The 17193-nt window shown below is 43.4% G+C and overlaps 1 protein-coding gene across 1 annotated transcript in view; it reads left to right on the forward strand.

Moving 5' to 3' along the window:
- LPCAT3 (lysophosphatidylcholine acyltransferase 3) overlaps positions 1-17193 on the forward strand; it is a 33209-nt gene that overhangs the window by 10500 nt on the left and 5516 nt on the right. Inside the window, exons 2-3 of the mRNA XM_012637813.1 lie at positions 16462-16569; positions 17074-17180. Coding sequence (XP_012493267.1) covers positions 16462-16569; positions 17074-17180 — 215 coding nt within the window. The remainder of the gene's footprint in view (positions 1-16461; positions 16570-17073; positions 17181-17193) is intronic.

Genomic DNA, 17193 nt, shown 5'->3' on the forward strand with positions numbered 1-17193 from the left:
ACCCAGCTCATCATCTCACCAGAAGCTCTAGATTTTTTCAAGTTTTGCCCCCTTATTTTATATCAAAATTTGTTGTATATTTTTACTATACTCTAAAATATGTCTTTTTTTTATATTTTCCAAAATTCTCCCCAAATCTTCAAGTAGTAATGATATTGAGTTGCTGATGTAAAAAGAAGTAGAGCATTTCCAGCTGGGATGGTCAGTGATAAATTGGATTTCATCAAAACTTAAAACTTTTGTCCAACAAAGGACACTATCAAGAAAATGAAAAGATAACCCACAGAATGGGAGAAAATATTTGTAAATCAGATATCCAGTAAGGGCCTAGTATTCAGATATATAGAGAACTCTTAGAACTCAGCAATAAAAAGACAACCCAGCTTTAAAATAGGCAAAGGAGAAGAATAGTCAGTTCTCTAAAGAAAACATAAACATAGCCAGTAAGGACATGGAAAGATGTTCAACATTATTAGTCATTAGGGAAATGCAAATCAAAACCATGATGACATACTACTTCACACCGACTAGGATGGCAATAATCAATAATACAACAGGAACAAAAACAACTATCAGTGAGGATATGGAGACATTAGAACCCTCATGCTTTGCTGGTGGGAATGTAAAATGGTGCAGCCACTGTGGAAAACAGTTTGGCAGTTCCTCAAAAAGTTACCATATGACCCAGCAATTCCACTCCTGAGATATACCCAAGAGAATTGAAAGCATAAGTTCACACAAAAACTTGTACACAAATGTTCATAGCATTATTATAATAGGCAAAAACTGGAAACAACCCAATTGTCCACCAGCTGATGAATAAACAAGACGTTATACCCATTACAATGGAATTCAGCCATAATGAGGAATGAAGTACTGACACACGCTGCAACAGGGATGAACCTTAAAAACATTACACTAAGTGAAACAATCCAGACACAAATGGCCACATATTGTATGATTCCATTTACAAGAAATACCCAGAATAAGCAAGTCCATAAAGTTAGAAAATAGATTTTTGGTGGTCGCTAAAGGATAAAAGGAGGAGTGAATTGGGAGTGACTGCTATGAGGCACAGGGTTTCTTGTTGGGGTAATGGAAATGTTCTGGCATTGAATAGTGGAGATGGCGGCATAACATTGTGAATATACTAAAATCCACTGAGTTGTACACTTAAATAAAAAAGAAAGAGGGACTATGTATGATCACTGGGGGAAAAAAAATGCCTTGGGTTCACATGGGGATTGAATGCACAGTAAGATTGGTAAAACAGATTGTGAAGGGCCTGAGTGCCAAGCTAAGTAGTTGGTTTTCATCTTGTGGATAGTAGGAAGCCACTGGAGTATTTTGAGCAGGCAGTGGTATATTCAAAGCAGTGTTACAGGAAGTTTAACTTGTGAAATGGGAAGGAAAGATACTAGCAGCCAGAAAAGTCAGGTTTAACTTAAGGATTCAAACCCAAGGTTTCAGATCTTTATGAATGACGCTGGGAGTGGAGGGGGTGTGTACACCTAGGTATGGAATGTGTGGTCATCTTGAGTAGGCTGAGGCTCCAATGCGAATACTGAAAACTAGAGAGGTAATGCAACAGAGCAGTTTAAAATCAGACCCTGGACCCAGGCTGTCTGGGTTCAAATCTGCTGCCTACCGGCTCTGTGACCTTGGGGAAGTCACTAACTCTCTGTGCTTCATCTTTCTCTTCTGCAAAATGGGGATACTTACCTCACAGAGTTGTGAGGATTCAGCGAGTTAATGTATGCAAGTGCTTACGATGTCTAGCTCCAAGAAAGGTCCCAGAGTGTTAGCCAGCAACCAGTCTGAGACTCCAGTGCGGCGTGAGAGTCGCCCCAAGTTGTCCTCTTCTTTGTTCTCTGCCCCTGATAGCACATGAAGTAACAATCGTAAAGTGTTAAAAAAACAAAGCAAATTTTTCCTTGTGAAAATGATCCTAAAAGAAAACCCATATACTAATAATGAAGCGGAAGTGACAAAAATGATAATTCTTAGCCAGAAAACAGGTTTTGTATACGTTAACAAATACAATGGAGTCTGACAGTGGTTCTGTTCTTTGACATGAACCACTCCCTCATACTTTCTGCGTAGCACTGTTTCTTAGTGTGATGCCAAGGCATGGCCTCACTTCGGGAATTGAGAATCTGCGTTTTAATAAGCATCCCAGGTAATCCTCATGCGTGCTGCAGTTTGAGAAACAGTAAAGTGACTTATGAAAGAGCCAGTTGTATTTAGCATACTGTAGTAGGTTGGAAAAAATTGAAAACCGCTGAATACTAGAATGTATCCATTTCAATGAGACATGAAAAAATAAGCTATTTTTGCTTAATTGAATTGAAAATTGGTTAAAAAGAAACCTCCCTAAGCACTCAAATTAATAAATTCTGTGAGGAGAAAAAGAAGAGCTTTTTGCACTACATTGCCTATAAAATCTTGTTTTAAGTTTTTAAGTGTCATTATAATAACCAGTTAAGATGGTTTTTATTCAGGCCAGTTTCAAGTTCTTAAGGTGACACATAGACCTTAACAAAATTCAATGTTTAACTTTTGTGCTTAGCCTATTTTTAAGGGTATATAAGAGTGCATTGCATAAATAGTAGTAGGAAAATATTTTTATGGGATTGAACTTTCTTTTCTAATTTCTTTTGAAGGGATATGTGGAAAGGGAATGAGAACCCAACAATTACACCTCTTCACTTTTGTAAGGACAATTAGGGGGTGTTCTCATTGTTACCTTTTCTCCTGTTGGAATGTTAGCTGGATAAAAGAGTTTATTGTTTCATTTGCTGAAACACCTACTGAGAAAAAGAACTCTCACCTACCTTGTTTGTATTTACAGAGATTAGATTTGGCTAAAGACAAGAGAGAAATTATCATGACCAGCATTTGAGGGGGTTGGAGAGAGAGCAGCTAATTAGCCTCTTGGCTGTGTGGCAGGGCAACCCTAGTCCAGATCAGGTTAGAACATGAGTGAAGAACCTTTTCTCCACTGAAAACCAGTCCATAAAGGGCGAGGTGGAGGGTGCAGGTACCACACACTACTTGGACTTATTTGGGAGAGAACCATAAAGTGTACAATCCAATAAGCATAAAAAATGGTGATAAAACACTTCACGTTTATACAAGGGCAAGAAAAGGAGGGAGCAATAATAAGAGCATGAGAGAAGCCAGGAAGCCAGGGAGGGGAGCTGGGGCTGGCTGCTCCCCTCCTCTCTCTGTGCCTCTGGTGGGCGGCAGTCTTCCCAGGAGAGAATCAGCTGTGCCAGATGGCTGACACGGTGCTTTCCCCTCTCGGGCACAAACAATCTAAAATGCACTGCTGTCTGAAATACACAGCCCTAGCCCAGAAGCTGCAGCTTCCCTCAACTCCCTCAACCCCTGCCTCCCACCCCATGCTTTCCTGCGGCCCCAGCTCTGGTGGCTTTCTGTTCTTGCTGCTGCAGTCTCTTGTGACAAGCACTGGGTTTCAACCACTGTAGGTGAAAGTGTTGACGAAAAAGGAAGATGTGTTCAATGCTACATGATTCTCCCTAACCACACACACTGGGTGGCAGCACATCCCAACGTCCAAACTCGAAGTCCTGCTGTCCCTTCTCTTCAGAATTTGCTGCCGCTCTGGCTCTCCCCGCCTGGGGGTCGCAGTCCTGCTGGAGCCTGCTCAGCCTCACTCCTCCAGGGCCTGCTGTGCCACTGATGGCCAAACACCCCTACCTCCTGCCCACCAAGGCCCCCCACAGCTAATTTGGGGAATGTGCCTGTTATTGCAAAGACCTTGGATGAAGCCTGGTACCCACAGAATTCAGGTAGCAGCCGCAGAATTTTCAGGCATATCCCTAGTTTTATTGTAGTGGTTATTGGTTATTTTTTAAAATAATCCAGGATTTGTGGGACCTGAAGCTTATACAATCTTGGGGACTTGCTTTAAGAAAAAGAATATTTTTGTAACACTTCCACAAGTTTTACAAAAATATATGACCATGTGAACATGTTGCTGGCTCCCACTCCACCCCCCAGAGCCTTAAAAGGGGGTTAAAACTGAAGCTTTATTATCTTCGTAGCAAACATGCTTCTTCCTGGCAGTACTGGGTACAATTTACAGACCTTTATTTTTGAAACTTTCTATAGACTTCATTTAGTTAAATCAGTTGGAGATGGGCTAAAAGCCAAAACTTCCCACCCCTGGGTGGCTCAAATTTTTGAGCATAAGGTTTTATAGCTTAAAACCAACTAAAAGAATACTCCATTTTTAAGAAGTTAGGTGTAAGCCAGGTCACGTGCCTATAGTCCCAGCCACTTGGGAGGCTGAGGCAGGAGGATCACTTGAGTCCAGGAGTTCGAGGTTGCAGTGAGCTATGATTGCACCACTGCACTCCAGTCTGAGTGACAGAGCAAGACATTGTCTCTTAAAAAAAAAAAAAAAAGTTAGGTGTAGATATGCTCACATAAACTATTTGGCTGTACATACAGTAAATATTTTCCAAAGGGCCTAAAGGAAGTACATGTATCATGCTTATGATGCTTTTGCAGATATTTTCACTTTTGATCTGCACACTAAGCCTGCAGAATGGGTGGTCTTTGCCCTCTTTCACAGATGAAAAAATTAAAGTACAAAGAATGTAAGTAATTTGCTTGAGTTACAGAGCTGAATTTCTTAACTAGATCATCCTGATTCCAGAGCCCAGATAATCTGGCTAGAAGTTACCACCACTTGGTTTAGTAATTTACAAAGAATTAAAATGTGATAAAATACCCTGAATAGAGGCAACTGGCGTGTCATTTTATCTTTGCTAGTAAAGGCATTTAGGTGTCTTAAAGTGCCTCAAAGTCAGTCTGAATACCTGTTGTTCCTGCTCTGCTGATATAAAAAAAGTGACAAGTCAACAGCCTCTAAAGCTAAACATTCTTTCCATCTATAAATTTTTAAAGAACAATTTTTAGGAAGAAAACCTGACCTAAAGTAACAATAAGCATGTAACCATTTGGGCAAACTGTAGTAGTATAGAAAAATACTGTGACCCAGATGTTCAGGATAACGTTCTTGACGTCTCTTTGCCATCTGATCAGACTTGAAGTACTCCTGAGGGCTGCCACTGAGGATGATGAACTTTTTCCTGGGCTCAGAAGCTACTGAGAACCTGAGTGCTCAGTTTCTCTGTGTTGTATCATAATGTTTCAGCTTTGGCAGCAGGTTTCAGCGGCCGACCAGCGTATGCGTATGTATAACATCAGTCACTAGCACTACATTTAAGAAGCCTTGCTTACTAAGAGCACTTGGCTTAAATGGAGAAACCAAAGATTTTACTTTTGGTAGGGCTTTGGGGTGGTTCAGGTTTAGGTTGGTTGGGTTAAGTGCCTAAAAAACTAATATTTCTGAACCCCTCTAATGCTTTTTCTTTCTCACAAGTAACCACCACCCACTAGTTTACCTGTAAAATGATCCATCTATTCTTCATCCCAGGACATTTTGACCACTTGTCCCAGTTTCCGTGAGTCCTAGATCACAGTTGTCAAAATGCTTGAGATGTTCAGCTGGAGGTAACTTTCAGAAATTAACTGCTATGTTCTTACCACACAGTGGGGTGAGGGGGTGGAGTACTCAAGAATTAGATTAACAAAGAAGCAAAGGAGAGCACCGATAGTTAACATTACAATACAGTTTTTAAATGTTTTTAGGTAGGAAGAGAAGCAAACATAAAAATAGGTGTGCCTATGTCTACAAATAGGTGCTGCAATATAGATTGTTAATCTAGAAATCAAAGAATAACCCAGCTGTAGCTTTAAAAGAGCACACAGCTAGTTATTAGTGATTCCCTCTCAAGTCACTGCCAAGTGCCAAGTTATGTGGCAAAACTATTAGAATGGAAATCAGGTGATAGGGATTTTAATTTGAACTCAGCTCTGGGCATGAGGTTATCCCCTGCGGGCCTCTGTTTCTTATCTATCTAATGAATGGTTTGGAATAGGTTGCTAAAGTTTCCTCAGTTTTAAGAATCTGTTTATTCATGAGTAACCGTTGAGCATATGACTCAGCCCAAGGAGGGCGGGATTATTGGAGGGTGGGAGGCGTGTTGGCACCCTGCCCTTACTAGCAACAAGGCTTTAATCTTGTGAACAGAAAGGACCAGCACTGAGCAAATTCCAAAGGTGAGCTACATCCCCTTGTAAAAGTCCTTGATTTACAAGTGCTCTTCCAGCTGACAGAGCAGATCAGTAATGAGGTTTTAGGCAGTGAGTGCCTGATCACTTAAGTGTGCGGTCCCCAATGGTCCCCAATCCCCCGCACCAGGGCCTCATGGCAGGAGGTGAGCAGTGGGCAGTGAGGGAGGCTCCATTTGTATTTACAGCCCTACCCATCCCTTGCATAACAACATAAGCTCCCTCCTCGTGTCAGCCCAGCCCAGCCGAGGCATTAGATTCTCATAGGAGTGCAAACCCTACTGTAAACTGGGCATGCATGGGATCTAGGTTGCTGCACATTCCTTGTGAAAATCTAATGCCTGATGATCTGAGGTGGAGCTGAGGCAGTGATGCTAGCACTGGGGAGCAGCTGCAAATACAGATTATCATTAGCAGAGAGGTTTGATTGCACAGAGACTAAATCAATTGCTTGCAGACTCATATCAAAACCCTATCAGTGAGTGGCAAGTGACAATTAAGCTGCATCTGGTGGCAGGCTTTATAGTGGCAAGTGAGCATCTTACTTCAGTTGTGCAGCTGCATCTGGTGGCAGCTTTAAGTCAGAATCCAACACTTATTTTAGTCTGCGTGTGGCCCGCCCATTATTTGATTTACCACTTCTGTCCGTGCCTCTTTCCTGCACTGCGTACTTGTCTCAGTCACAGTTCTGGTAAGCCCACAAGCTAACCCTAGCAAAAATGAGTAAAAAACAAACGTCACTGGAGAGCTTCTTTGCAAAAGGGGAAAGACCAATGATGAGACAGCAGAAGACTCTAAGACTGCCAACAAAATGAAAGCTGCATTTAAAAGAAAATACCAAGAGTCCTGCTTAAATTACAGGTTCATTGCAACAGGTGATTCACATTCTCCAAGCCCACTTTGCGACTGGCTATCCAACAAAGCCATGAAACCTTCAATGCTGCTTCACCACGTGGAGACCAAGTGCCCTGCATTAAAAGACAAGCCTTTGGAGTTTTTCAAAAGAAAAAACATGAACACAAAGAACAGAAGCAATTATCAAAGGCCACAACTTCATCAAATGTGTCTGCACTGAGAGCATCATTCTTAGTGGCTAACTGCATTGCTGAAGCTAAGAAGCCCTTTACTTATGGGGAAGAGTTGATCCTGCCTGCTGCTAAGGACATTTGCCGTGAACTTACAGGAGAAGCTGCAATTCAAAAGGTGGCACATGTTCCTCTTTCAGCTAGCGCCATAACTAGACGAATTGATGAAATGGCAGAGAATACTGAGGCACAATTGTTAGGATTAATGAGTCACCATGGTACCCAATCCAGGTTGACAAGTCTACCGATGTTGACAACAAGGCAACAATGCTTGTTTTGTGCAATGTATTTTTCAGGAGGATGTGCACGGGGATATGTTATGTGCACTTTTGTTTCCAGCCAACACCACAGCTGCAGAACTATGCAAGTCTTTGAGTGATTACATATCAGGAAACTGAATCGGTCATTCTGTGTCAGTGTACGCACGGACAGAGCGGCTGCCGTGACTGGACGGCTTTCTGGTTTCGCTACTCGGGTCAAGGAGGTCGCTTCTGAATGTGAGTCTACACACTGTGTCATCCATAGAGAAATGCTGGCTAGCCCAAAAATGTCACCTGAACGAAGCAACGTTTTGCAGGATACGATTAAAATTATCAACCACATTAAAGTACATGCCCTTAACTCACGTCTATTTGTGCAGCTCTGTGAGGAGATGGGCACAGAGCACACACGTCTTCTCCTACACACAGAGGTGAGATGGCTTTCCAGAGGTAGATCACTGGCCAGAGGTTTTGAGTTACAACAGCCGCTCCAGAGATTTCTTTTAGAAAAACAGACACCACTGGCAGCACATTTCAGTGACACAGGATGGGTCACAAAACTTGCTTACTTGTGTGACATATTCAGCCTGCTCAATGAATTCAATCTGTTACTTCAGGGGAGAATGACAACCGTGTTCAAGACGGCAGATAAAGTGGCTGCATTCCAAGCCAAACTGGAATTATGGGGGCAACAAGTGAACAACAGGATTTTTGACATGATTCAAACATTAGCAGAGATTTTGAAAGAGACTGAGCCGGGGCCTTCTTTCTCCCAGCTGGTGCACGATCACCCATCTCAGCTTTCAAAAGAGTCTGAGCATCACTTCCCTACCACAAAGGACCCCCAAACTGGGAAGGAATGGATCCGCGACCCATCTGTGAATAAGCCAGGTGAAGCGACTTTGTCCGTGCTAGAAGTGAATCAACTTCTTGAGATCACAAATGACGGTGGCCTTAAAAGTATGTTTGAGACAACTTCTAATCTCCATACATTCCGGTTAAAGTCAAGGCGGAATATCCTGAGATTGCCACAAAAGCACTGAAAAGCCTGCTTCCATTTCCAACATCCTACCTTTGTGAAGCAGGGTTTTCTGCAGTGACAGTGACCACAACGAGATTACGGAGTAGACTGGACATAAGCAACACGCTTCGGCTGTCACTGTCTCCCATCACCCCCAGATGGGACCGTCTAGCTGCAAGGCTCCCACTGATTCTGCTTTATGGTGAGTTGTATCTCATTATATATTACAATGTAATAATAATAGAAATAAAGTGCACAATAAATGTAATGTGCTTGAATCATCCCGAAACCATCCCCCCACACCCCCACCCCTGGTCCATGAGAAAACCGTCTTCCGTAAAACCAGTCCCTGGTGCCAAAAAGGTTGGGGACTGCTGACTTAAATAGACTGGGTCACCCAGGGTTTAGCTCTCCTTCCTATGTTTACGTGTCTTCCTTTTCCCTGTAAGTTCTCTAGCACAAGGCAATTTCCATTCTGTTGAAAGAATAGAAAAAAAAAGTTGAGTGACAAGTCTTCAAAGTAGAAATAATGATAAAATTATCATATGAAAATATTTTTGGGAAAAAAAACTACAAGTAAGCCGTTTTCAAGACCAGTCCCGTTTTATATTCTAGTCTGTGATTCTTGGGGGAAATCTATCTGAAATTTGATTAGAAGAGCAGACCACTATTTGATAGACTTTGAATATGACCATCTGATACTGTCCAAAGCAAATTTCCCATTGTACTTGCTTGGTTGGTTCCCCAGGGACAGGCTGTGTTCTCCCTTAAGCCACAGTCTCATTCTGCTTCGCCCACACTAGGGTTCAGAGAGGAAAGTTCTTCTCACAATTCCTCACCTGCCTGCTGTGTTTTTATACCAATCTCCTTGCCTTTTCCTCCAATCTGAGGGGAATAGCCAAATTTTTCCCCCTTCCTAATAATCCCTTTTCCTACAGCTCAGATACTATCCTCATCCATCATGCTACTGCTATTTCAGAGTTACTAATGAGTCTATTGTGAAATAGCCATGTTTCCCTTTTCCTTACTCCTTTGACTTTGTAATGTTGGGTGTTATTAAGCTCTTTTCCTACCTGAAATATTCTTCCTTTCTCACATATGTACTATCCTGATTAACCTCCTTGTTTTTCTGTCTTATCTTGGTTTCTTTTGCTTCCACTCCCTTAAATACAGGCATTTTCCCAGACTCAGCCCTTGGTGTGCCCTTCCTTCATGGTCTGTCCGTGTGGGAGTTTATCTTTTTTCCTGGCTTCAACTGTCACCAGCAACACCACCACCAGAGCCAGTTCTCTCCAATCTTTTTGTCCCTGTCAGTGGCAGCCTCCCAACCACTGAGCCATGGAACCTTGAGGTCAGTAAGTGCTGGGGTCACAGGCATGAGCCGCCACGTCCAGCCCTGTCTATCCGTCTTAGAAGCAAAATTCAGAAATAAGATGGTTGTCATGGCAGAGAAGTATTAACATGTTCACTTAAATTAAAAAATGAAATTAGACCTTTTTTAACAGAAAGTAAGCCTGATCCAGCTGATTGGTTTGCCATTTGGATTGCATGGCAGACATTTTCCCTATGTACTTAAAGCATGTCTTCCATAGGCATTAAAAACGCACGCATATCACTTGCTGTTGTTTAAACTTGTAAATTTTAGATGGCAACTTTAAAGAGGAGGACATACAGTTTTTCAAAATTCTTTTAGGGACTATACCAGCAAAAATTTTTGAAGACCGTTACATTAGTGGTTTAATCATCTTTGATTTGTCCTTTTCCTTCTTCTCCCACATCCAGCCAATTCTATTGATTTTTTTTTTTAACTTTTCTTTTTTCTTTTTTTAATTTAATCTTTTTTCCCAGAGCCATGTTCAAGAAGCCTTGAGCAAGCGGACTCTCTATTTTTTTTTTCCCCTGTTATAGCAATTTCAGACTCTACCTGGTTTTCCAAACCTTCCTGTCCATTTTTGTTGCGCTATTTTCCCCTCTTGTACTTAGCCTTGTCTCTTGGAGTGAGTGTTCCGTGCTCTTTCTCACCTCTGTGTCTTTACTGTGTCATTATCCTCCCTTGGAACCCTTTATCTCCTTTCTGTTCAAATCCTCCTCCCCCAGACTACTCTGGTCAGGAATGGTTTCTCTTTTCTCTAACCTCTGCAGCCCTTACTGTTCCATATGATTAGATTAGCAATTATCATATAGTGTCGGCCTTTGATTTTGCTCCTTAACAGTAGAAAGCACCTATTAAATTCTACCATATTCCTCTCAATGCCTAATGCACTGCTAACTACATAATGGGTGCTTAATATTTTATTGATACCTAGAGTACAGAGCATTTGTTCATGCATTCTTTCATCCATCAACAAATACTTTTTGAGAACTTCTTTGTACCAAGAACTGTACTAGGCACTGGTGTACAGGAAGGACCAAAATAGACAACGATCTCTGCTTTCAAAAATTGATCAATAAGGCCGGGTTTGGTGGCACATGCCTATTATCCTAGCACTATGGGAAGTCAAAGCAGGAGGATCGCTTGAGGTCAGGAGTTCGAGACCAGCCTGAGCAAGAGCAAGACCCTATCTCTATTAAAAAAAAAAAAGAATTAAAAAAAAATTGATAAATAAGTAAAATATATAGTATGTTAAAGAGCAATAAGTGCTGAAGAGAAAAATGAAACCCAAAAGAACTAGAAGTGTGTGTCAGGGGGAATTTTACAGGGGTAGGGAGGGGTAGTGTTGTGCACAGTTCCAGATAAGACAGTCGATTAAGAAGTCTTCCCTGATAAGGTGACTAAAGATCTTTACTAGAGATCTCAAGTTCGCGAAGGACTTGAGCTCATCTCTGGAAAAAGACTTTCAGGCCAGGAACTCAGTATGTGAAGGCACCAAGGCTGGACCTGCCTGGCATTCCGGGAAGGGAGAGCTTTGTGGCTGGGCAGAGCGTGAAGGGCAGAGTGAGAGATGAGTCAGAGGACAGTGGGGCAGGGGTGGGGTGGACAGAACCTGTGGGCTCTTGTTGGACTTGGGCTTTTGCTCTGTGTGAGACTGGAGGCCTTCAGAGGGTTTTGAGCGGAGGAGCAAACTGCCCCTGTGTTATAACTTACATTATAATAGAATCCCTCTGGATACCGCGTTAAGAATAGACTGAAGGGGCTGGGATCACGCCTGTAATCCTAGCACTCTGGGAGGCCGAGGCAGGAGGATTGCTTGAGCTCCGGAGTTTGAGACCAACCTGAACAAGAATGAGATCCCATGTCTACTAAAAATAGAAAAATCAGCCAGGTGTCATAGTACACACCTGTAGTCCCAGCTACTCTGCAGTACCAGCTACTCTGGAGGCTGAGGCAAGAGGATCACTTGAGTGCAGGAGTTTGAGGTTGCTGTGAGCTGTGATGATGCCACCGCACTGTACCCAGGGCGACAGAGTGAGATTCTATTAAAAAAAAGAAGAAGAAGAGACTGAAGGGAAACGAGCAGAAACAGGAAGATCAGTCATGAGGCCAGAGACAGTGGCAACTTGGACCAGGGGAGCAGTAGAGGTGGAGAGAAGTGGTCAGATTCTGGATTTATTTTGAGAGTAGAACAGACAGTATTTGCTGATTGGTGGGATTGAGGGCAGAGGGGAGGGACCCGTTATGTGAAGACGCCAAAGCTGGACCTGCCTGGCATTCCAGGAAGGGAGAGCTTCATGGCTGGGCCAGAGTGGTAAAGGGATTGAGGGCAGAGGGGAGGGAGGTCAAGAATGGTTGCAAGATTTCAGTCCTGAGTAAACAGAGGGTAAGCTGCTGTTTGCTGAAACAAGGAGGGCTAAGAGGAGCAGGTTCAGCACAGGAGGGAAGTCAGCAGTTCAGTGTGGGACCTGTTAAGTTTGAGATATCTGTGAGGCATGCACCCATCTGAGGTGTCAAGTAGGCTATACAAGCTATACAAGCTTCAGGGCAGAGGTCTAGGCTAGAGATGAAAATTTGGGAGAAATCAGCTTACACATGGTATTTAAAACCACGTGATGAGATCACTGGGCATGTCACTGTTCAAGTAGAGATGAAGCAATCTCACATTTATTGAGCATTTGTTATGTATCATGTTTAATATATAAACCCTAAGGTAGGGCCAGGTGTAGTGGCTCACCCCTGTAATCCTAGCACTCTGGGAGGCCAAGGTGGAAGGATCGCTTGAGCTCAGGAGTTCGAGACCAGCCTGAGCAACAGCAAGACCTGCCGGACACGTTGGTGTGCGCCTGTAGTCCCAGCTACTGGGGAGGCTAAGGCAGGAGGATCACCTGAGCCCAGGAGTTCGAGGTTGCTGTGATCTGTGATGACACCACTGCAGTCTAGCCTGGGTGACAGAACAAGACTCTGTCTCCAAAAAATAAAAAAATAAATAAATAACCCTAAGGTAGATATTCATTTTACTACTGAAACTGCGGACCAAAACAGTTGACTAATCAACCAGCTTGAAGTGACAGCTAGTAAGTAGCAGAGCTAGGATTCAAACTGAGCTCTGCCTTAACTCCAAAGTCTTCTATCCATCCAGTGCCATAATTTAACAGTATATTACCGCTGGGCATGGTGGCACATGCCTGTAGTCCCAGCTACTTGGGAGGCTGAGACAGGAGGATTGCTTGAGCCCAGGAGTTTGAGGCTACAGTGAGCTATGATACCACTGCACTCCAGGCTGAGAGACAGCAAGACCTTCTCACTCTTAAAAAAAAAAAGCATATTACAATTTAGATAGAGTACTGTTGGCAAGCCACAATCAGTAGCTTATAAAATAAATATGCTATGAATCTTCTATAGAATTGCAAATAGAGTTGAAATCCCTTAGTCATTTGATTGTCATACAGTATGAAGATTAGATTTAGGACCTCTGATATTCATTTGCCCCAGAATTTCTGAGATAAGGCCTGCTTTACTGCCCTCTAACTTTCTGTGAGTGTGTATGTATACATAATTTAGTGAATACTTACGATATTTTAGGTACTCTGCTAACTACTTATATGTATTATTTTCTTCAGTCCTTAAAACAACTCACTGAGGCAGGTACTATTAATATCCCCATTTTACATATGAAGGAAACTGGTGCTCAAGATCAAATAGCTATTAAGTGTCAATAACTGATGTCAATCAAAAAATATAGTATAGTATGCTATGGGAGATCCAATCAAAAAATATAGTATAGTATGCTATGGGAGATCCAATCAAAAAATATAGTATAGTATGCTATGGGAGATATAGTATAGTATGCTATGGGAGATCCTCCTAGGAGGCCTTTAGGAAAAGGTATTGTGAACATATGAAAATTTTAGTACAAAACAAAAATGTAAGGAATGGCATATAGTATAATAGTATATGATGATTTGCCAAATGAGACTCTTAGTCCTAACTGCCATGTACTTAAGTCATCAGTCAACAGCCACGAGTTCATTGTGGCCTGAAGTAGTTTTAGAGGAGACACTGGAACTGGGTGTGAGGAATGGATGTGATGTCACTTGGTCGAGGCGTGGCTGGAGAAGATACTCCACACAAAAGAACTGGCATCAGATAAGGAGTAGAAACAAAAGACACAAGGCATGTTTGGGCAAAAGCAAGCAGAGCAGTTTTAACTGAAGCAGAGAAATGAAAGCTTTAACTAGAAATATAGTTTAGAAGATAGATTTTGAATCTTAGGCCTAGGAATTGGGATGCCATTTGGTCACCTGGGAGCCATTGATGGTTCCTGAGCAGGAGGTGAAGGAAGATTACCCTGGTGTAGGATTGCTGGGAGGATGTAGCTGCAGGGGGAGAGCAGGTAGGAGGCGCTGCAGGAGCTGAAAGGTGAGATCCTTGAGGGTCTTAACTGCATATTAGCACAGAATAAAGGGGGTGGTGATGGTGATGGTGAAGGACACTAGAAAGGAAGAATCAACAGGCTTTGATGACTAGGTACAGGAAAGCAAGGAAAGGGAAGAGGGTCAAAGGCAACTTCAAGTTTTTAAATGTTGCTGTGTGACCTGGAGAATGGTAACACCATTAATAAACAACAACAAAAAAAGAAGCTCAGAGAAGGCCGATTTAGGGAGAAAGTTATGCTTTAGTTATACAGAGCGTACTGTAGGTCATCATCCTTCATCTGCTAGTAAGTTTCTGAAGGGCCTCCTTTAAACAAATAATCAAAAGAAAGAAACAGGGCCAGGCATGGTGGCTCATGCCTGTAATCCTAGCACTCTGGGAGACCGAGGCAGGAGGATTGCTTGAGGTCAGGAGTTCAAGACCAGCCCAAGCAAGAGCGAGACCCCCCGTCTCTACTGAAAATAGAAAAAAATTAGCCAGGCGTGGTGCGCGCCTGTAGTCCTAGCAACTCGGGAGGCTGAGGCAGGAGGATCACTTGAGCCCAGGAGTTTGAGGTTGCTGTGAGCCAGGATGATGCCACGGCACTCTAGCCTGGGCAGCAGGGCAATACTCTATCTCAAAAAAAAAAAAAGGAAGAAACAGTTACAGTACTGCCAGACAAGTTCTTAAAAAACCCCTGGGGCCAGCTTTACAGAACCCCTGCTTGGGAGCTGGACATGATGGTGCATACTGGTAGTCCCAGCTACTCAGGGGGCTGAGGTGGGAAGATCACTCGAGCCCAGGAGTTCTAGGCTGCAGTGAGCTGGTGACAGAGTAAGACCCCATCTGTAAAAAAATTTTTTTTTAATTTAAAGACCCTGTTTGGCGCTATTAAAGAAAAGATAGCAACCCCCAATCCTCAAGCTGAGAATTTAATCCTCAGGACTGAGTGCTGCTAGCTGCATATCAGAATCGTTTGTGGCACCTTTTAAAGTAGGTCCCCTTCCCACTCAGACCCACTGAATCGGACTCTGATGAGTGGGCAGGTGAGTGGGGGATGCTTTGCTTGTTTTTCATAGATTCTCCAGGTAACTGTAGCCACTATATTAAGCACTGGCTCCCGCAGAAAAGCATTAAGACTCAGAAACAGCTTGTAGAACAACACCCTCCCTAAAAACAGCACATCCCCGAAGGGGTAGCTGGGCAGCCAGGCTCCAAGCCCGCTGAGCTGAGCGGCAGCCAAGAGCAAGGTTTGGTGTTTATGTACTCAAAATCAGCCCGGTTGTCACAGCAACTCACCCCAGCACAGTTCCTCCTTCCCCACTGCAGCTTCCTTCCAGGCTTTGCCGTTCTCCGTCATGATCTTAACGTTCTGGTGACCTGGCCTGCTGCGTCCTCTTTATTTTCTTCCAGTTCCTCCATCTCCTTCTCATCTGTTTCCTGGTGTGCGATACTTTACCTGCTCGGAACTCAACAACCTCCCCTCCGCCAAAATACACCTGAAAACAGGACATAGCAAAAAGGGCCTTTGGGCCAGGCACTCAGGGAGGCCAAGGCCAGAGGATCGCTTGAGCTCAGAAGTTCAAGACCAGCCTGAGCAAGAGCAAGACCTGTCTCTACTAAAAATAGAAAAAATTAGCCAGGCATGGTGGCACATGCCTGTAGTCCCAGCTACTCGGGAGGCTGAGGCAGGAGGATCACTTGAGCCCAGGAGTTTGAGGTTGCTGTGAGCTAGGCTGACGCCACGGCACTCTAGCCTGGGCAACAGAGCGAGACTCTGTCTTAAAAAGGGGGGCGGGCTTTGAGTGGCCAGAATGGGGGTTACCAGGCCTGTGTACTAAGTCCATGAGAAAAGCACCCAAGCTCCTTGTTTTTGTTTTATATGGTTTTTTTGTACCTTTAAAACAAAGTATGGTTTCTAAGGCCGCAGTAAGTTGGGAGTAGGGAAAGGAACTATTCTTGGCAGGCACTCTGAAAGCTCAAGAAGTGACTATTGATCCCAGAATAGCAAGGAAGGGGGCAGACAAGCTGTAAGAAATGGACCAGCATGGGCAATATGCTGAGAGCCCATCTCAAAAGAAATAACACTGGGATGGCACCAGGCACAAGTAACCCTCTGCTTACCTTCCTCCCCTCTAGGTTATCCCTTTGCTTTGTTTTATCGGCATTACCTTTTCTACAAGGACAGCTACCTCATCCACCTCTTCCACACCTTTACAGGCCTCTCAATTGCTTATTTTAACTTTGGTGAGTAAACTGAGCTAGCAGTGGCTCTGTGACTACAGGGACCTGGAAAAGAACAAACTTGAACAAAATTTCCCTGAGAGCATTTGATGGAGGGAGAAGTTATAATGCTCTGCTTGCAGAGAGGGCTGTGTGGACAGGAACACAGCTTAACTTTTCCTTCACATCCCTCTGTCAGATAAAAACATTTTGAGGGTGGTTCCCTTTGCGAGACCCCATCAGCAGAGAAGCACCAGTTCTTCTCTGCTGTGGCTGTAACTGAACGCCCAGCCCAGGCAGTCCCCGCTCAGAATCATGCCTCAGTTCACTCGGAAATACAGTAACATCCTAACAATCCCTTATGTTTGTACAATTAATTTCCACCCCTTCCTCCAAAACATGAGGTTATTCTGAAAAAAGATCCTAATACCAAAGTTTTTTCTTTATATATTCTTTTTATGGTTGGAGGTCTCAGGAAGGGTGGGAGTGTGAAAAACCAGGCTCAATTCTGCTCTCCTCCACATCCAGGAACCCAGCTCTACCACTCCCTGCTATGTGTTGTACTTCAGTTCCTCATCCTGCGACTAATGGGCCGCACCATCACTGCCGTCCTCACCACCTTTTGCTTCCAGATGGTAAACATCTTTC

Source organism: Propithecus coquereli, unplaced genomic scaffold (assembly GCF_000956105.1).
Source record: "Propithecus coquereli isolate 6110/MARCELLA unplaced genomic scaffold, Pcoq_1.0 Scaffold124, whole genome shotgun sequence".
NCBI classification, from domain to species: domain Eukaryota; kingdom Metazoa; phylum Chordata; class Mammalia; order Primates; family Indriidae; genus Propithecus; species Propithecus coquereli.